Raw genomic sequence first — 5,242 nt, forward strand, 5'->3', positions numbered from 1 at the left:
AATCTCCCCGAAAACAGCCTGCTTACTTTCCAAGACAGGGAAGTCTAACACAGAAGAACAGAAAAAGGGCAGAGGATACTGTTCCCAATAATTACATTTTATTAGTGAAAACAATCTATAAATAGGTACTCAAAGATGTTTATTATTTACATGCTGGGTTCCTCAAATGATAGTAAAATGTTGACTCTTGTCTCCTCAGATGGTGGCTCTAACCAGTCAAGTGTGATGGGACTGAACAGTCCTTTACATGTGTAATCACTCATATGCATCAGAGAGCCTGCCATTGGCTTGTACAAGCTGTGACTGAAAGTGAACACCTATGGCTCCCAGGTAAATCCACTGAATTCTTGCACTGTGCTCCCAAGTGCATCCATGTGCATGAGTCCTTAAAAATGACCTAAACTGCATCTGAGCAACACAAATCAAAAACACAATTTAATTCATTTTTAATATTCAAGGCAAACTCCACCATCCATCCATGTCTACATTTTTTATTTTGCTGAGAAATCACTTCGAAAAACAGCCCAAGCATTTCTAGCTGTGGCCATCTTGAGTAAGGGCAGATGATTCCTGTAGCATTTACTTCCTGTAATCCATCTGCTCTTAGCTCAGGCATGCAAACAGGGTGTGTGCTTAGCCAAGAAAACCCCTCCTCCCCCCTAAAGACTCCTGGGATGTAGGATATTATCTGCCTAGGCACTGAAAGCAGGAAGTAACTGAAGAAATTAAAAAAAAAAAGTTTAAAACAGGTAAATACAATATACTTTCCTATCTATTGCTAGCAGCATAAGGATTAAAAATATTCAATGTTGACTGAAAGAGTGAAGTTCCGATTTAAGGATCATTAATTTCTTAAGGCATATGCACATGGGCCTTAAAAACTGAAATGTACACCGGATGGTGCTGGCAGAAAGATCCTGCAAAAAAATCTGGTGCGAAGTGCAAATGTTCTACATTCGCATGTCTGTATAGAGTTGAAATGTGTGTGGCAGATGTCAATGAACGCAATGTAAACAAACAAAATCATTCATGTAGGCTGGCTTCACATATATGCGGTGTGGTATATATTGCATGTGATTCGCACAGGAACTGCACCGCATCCCTGTGCAAATCACATGCAATTGGTGTGCGGTGCGATTGGAGCCATACATTTTGTATGGCTCCAATTGCACCATATCCGCACCAAAAAGGTATAGGACCCTTTTTCTGGTCCGCACTAAAATCGGATTGCATGGGTATTCACACCTATGTGATCTGATTCTGCACAGCGCACCGCGTTTTGCAGACCGATTTTGAGGTGTTGTTAACATACACACCCACAGCGATTCTAATGCGGTGCAGAATTTGCACAAAAACCGCTGCGAATTCCGCACTGCATCAGTGTGAACCCAGCCTTAGAATCACTGAAGGCTGAGATCATTCCGCACTTGTACAGCTGCCTAGTGAATGACTCAACCAGGCACAGAGAGCAGGGCCTCTCTCCCCTTTACCCTGTGGCACCCGCTATGCCAGTCCAGAGTCCGAAATACATGACAGGGGCACCGTTACCAGGGGTATATGAAAGCAATTGGGCAGTAGTGCAGCCGCCCAAAATGCTTCCACCTAACACACACAATCCCAGTGGCTGCAGCCGATGGACCCAGTGTGTATGGGTCCATAGGCCTCATTCACACTGGGCATTTTAATCCGTGCAGGCCCATGGTTACCGGCACAGGGATGGACAGGCGTTTAGGGCATCTCTCTGTCGGCCGTCCCATAGCTGTTAACTGGGATGCAATGAATCGGGCACAGCTGCTGCTCCCAATGTGACATTCCTGTTGGTGGGGGTGCAGAGTCCCAAATGCACCCTAGGTTGTCACATTGGGAGCAACGGCTGTGTCCGTGCAACCGCTGCATCCCAATTAACAGCTATGGGACAGCCGACAACGGGATGCGTGGAACACCTGTCCATCCCCGTGCTGGTAAACACAGCCCTGCACAAGGTCCAGATATCATTCACACTTATGTAACTCCAAAATCATGCGATTTCCATTGTGACTTTAATGTAACTTTGGATGGGTGCGACTTTGGCTTTACTGTTGCATTGATAACATTATCGCTTCCGCACCACCATATAGGAGAAATACTGCTACAGGGAGGCACAGGTGCAAAAAAAATCACGTATATATACATGATTTTGCAGTTTTGGGTAGGGGGCGTGCGCACCCTACCCGCGCTGCCATTCGCAGGCTCAGCTGTCAATCACTGGGTCCCGGCCGGTGATTCCCTGTTGGCACCTGGCATTCACAGATCTCTCCCGTCAGCTCCTGCACACTGCTTTGTATAGCTCTGCATAGTAGAGCCATACAAGCAGTGTGCTTAGTGTAAAGCAGCACAGTTAACCCTTTGACCGCCCCATGTTAATCCCTTCCTGACCAGTGCCATCAGTACAGCGTCAGTGCTTTTTATTAGCACGGATCACTGTATTGGTGTCACCGGGGATGTCAGTGACACAAAGTCAGTTCCTCCCCAATGTCAGAATGCCCACCGCATACCTGCTATAAGTTGCTGATTACCATTACTAGTAGAAAAAAAATAAAATTCTAGCATATGTACCGCCATTTGTAAACACTATAACTTTCACACAAGTCAATTCGTTTACATGTATTGGGATTTTTTTTTAGCAATGACTCCATGTTCGTAGCAACCCAAATACTGCGGCTCAGTCTGGAGCCGGGATAAACCCGTCCGCAGATCACGTGGTTAGTTGGGCTTTGAAGACATTCATTTATCAGGATTGCAGCCAATCAGATGATTTTTGTGTTGTCAGTAAAATGTTCTGACCCCGGCTGGGACACACAGCTGTCACGTCCGCATTCACCAGACCCATCGATCCCGGAGAAAGGAGAAGTGCAGCTGTGCAGCCAATCACACACTCACACCTAAGACTGAGGCACGCCCATGCTCTGCCCTGCCCACCAGAGCTCCTGTCAAAGCCGAGGTTATGCCCCTCCCCTTTCCTGACCGACCCCGCCCGCTCCTGACTCTGGTGCCAGCCGCGGTCTCACGTGTCTATCATTAGTAGTGACAGCCGCCATGCCCGGGATCCTGCTCGGAGAAGTCTTCCCCAACATCGAGGCCGACACCACCATCGGCCGGATCAAACTGCACGACTACCTGGGGAATAAGTGAGTAGTGTCCTGTCACCAGCTGAGATGGGAGGGCACCGGGGGAGCCCCCGGAGATAGCAGGCAGGCTGGAGGAGGCATTGCACCGCGCTGGATGTGTTCAGGCTGCTCCTCGCTCCCCATCCCTGACCTCTGCATACGATGATCCACCGTACAAGTCACATGTCCTCTATATCCATCCACGGAGGAAGGATCCAATCACTGGGATCTGGAAATAGATTGCAGCTTACCGATCATTGGATGGGGGCAGGGCGTTACTGCTGGGGGACGCAGCTCCGGCACCTCCACCACTGGATCTATGAGATAGCAACGGGTACTGGAGGGTCTATTGATGCTGGAGAAGATCTATTTTAGCAGAAATTGGTCTATTGTTTCTGGTTGGGGATCTGTTGTTGCTGTGGATGGATCTTATGTTGCTGATGGATCTATTTTTGCGGGAAAGGGTCTGTTGTTGTTGGAGAAGATACATTTTTGCTGGAGAGGGTCTATTGTTGCTGGTGGGGGATCTATTGTTGCTGAAGATCTATTTTTGCCGGCAAGGGGCTATTGTTGCTGGTGGGGGATATATTTTTGCTGAAGATCTATTTTTGCAGGAAAGGGTCTATTGTTGCTGGAGATGATCTATTTTTGCGGGAAAGGGTCTATTGTTGTTGGCGGGGGAACTATTGTTGCCGAAGAAGATCTATTTTTGCAGGAAAGGGTCTATTGTTGCTGGTGGGAGATCTGTCGTTGCTGGAGAATATATTTTTGCGGAAATGGGTCTTATGTTGCTGGGTGGTCAATTGTTGCTGGGAGGGATCTATTTTTGCAGAAAGGGGTCTATTGTTGCTGATGGTGGATCTGTTGTTAGGATGAGTCTTATGTTGCTGAGGGATCTACTGGTGCTGGAGAAGATCTATTTTTGCAGAAAGGGGTCTATTGTTGCTTGGGGTGGGTCTTATGTTGCTAGGTGGTCAATTGTTGCTGGGAGGGATCTGTTGTTCGGAGGGATCTGTTGTTCCTGGAGGGGTATTTTGTTGAGGGGGGGTGTCCATTGTTGGTGGAAAGGTCTACTGTTGCTGTGGGGATATATTGTTGCTGGCTGTAGGGATCTATTTTACGTATTTTCTTGGTATCATTACTCAATTCCATACAAATGACTAAGCGCCACAAAATGATAGCTGGGGCTCTATACTATAAAAGGGGCAGTACTGGGAGGTGGGTAGGGGGTTGAACCCAGGAACGGTGCTCAGAGGTGGGGGGGGCTAAGACAAGAGGTGACTCAGTAGGGGGGAGTTCCTGCACCTCTTCTCTGAAGAGGAAAAAACCCTGGAAGTGGTGGCTGCACTCGTTTTTTCTTTTTTTTAGCCTTTTTTTTTTCTCCCTCTATTTTCCCCTGGTGATCTGGCCAATAGCACACCTCTGTATTAGAGTGTCCCCACTCTGGATGAATGAGCACAGGGGGGACATTTGGACAGCAGAATTGTCAGTCTTGGGGCAGGGGAGTGTTGAATATACTAGCAGATTTAGATACACTATCAAGTTGAAGCCAAATTCCAGCTCACACTTTTTAATCAGTTTCAGCAGTTTTTTTTTTTTGTTTCCTTTGGAATAAAGATTTTTCATGAGTAGGGCTCCATGCACACGGGGCGTGTTAATAACGCTGGTCACGTTAGCTGTGTAAAGTCATGTTAAAAACGGGAGTTTTTTTAGCGTTTTTATGTTAGCATTTGGTGGCGTTTTTGCCATGTTTTTCACTTTTGTGTTTTTTAGTTTTTTTTTGTTTTTCTTAACCAAAAAAAATTATTATTTTTTAGTCATAAAACAAGTCCAAAGACATGCTGGTAGGTGAATTGGCCCTAGTATGTGTATGTATGTGAGTTATGAACCTTAGATTGTAAGCTCCTTGAGGGTCAGGGACTGATGCCAAGTGTGTGTATGTAAAACGCTATGCAAGTACCTGTAATAAATCATTTTCCTCTGCATCGCATACTAGCAAATTCTGAAACCAAGCCCCCCTGCAGTGCACTGTCACCGCTGCAGAGGCTTCCATCTTCTCCCAGGCTGCAGCCACTGGAATGACCAAAGCCGTGATG

General features: G+C 46.6%; 1 protein-coding gene across 2 annotated transcripts in view; it reads left to right on the forward strand.

Moving 5' to 3' along the window:
• The first annotated feature begins 211 nt into the window (after positions 1-211).
• PRDX6 (peroxiredoxin 6) overlaps positions 212-5,242 on the forward strand; it is a 29,667-nt gene continuing 24,636 nt past the window's right edge. The window contains exon 1 of one of the 2 annotated variants that reach the window (XM_089668885.1): positions 212-330. In XM_089668885.1, coding sequence (XP_089525011.1) covers positions 320-330 — 11 coding nt within the window. In that variant the 5' untranslated portion in view covers positions 212-319. Of the gene's footprint in view, positions 331-2,999; positions 3,168-5,242 lie in introns of those variants that run through there. The other variant, XM_089668884.1, reaches the window with a different exon arrangement.

Source organism: Staurois parvus, unplaced genomic scaffold (genome assembly GCF_062004578.1).
Source record: "Staurois parvus isolate SC_StPar_1 unplaced genomic scaffold, SC_StPar_1.0 ptg000066l, whole genome shotgun sequence".
In the NCBI taxonomy this organism is placed as follows: Eukaryota; Metazoa; Chordata; class Amphibia; order Anura; family Ranidae; genus Staurois; species Staurois parvus.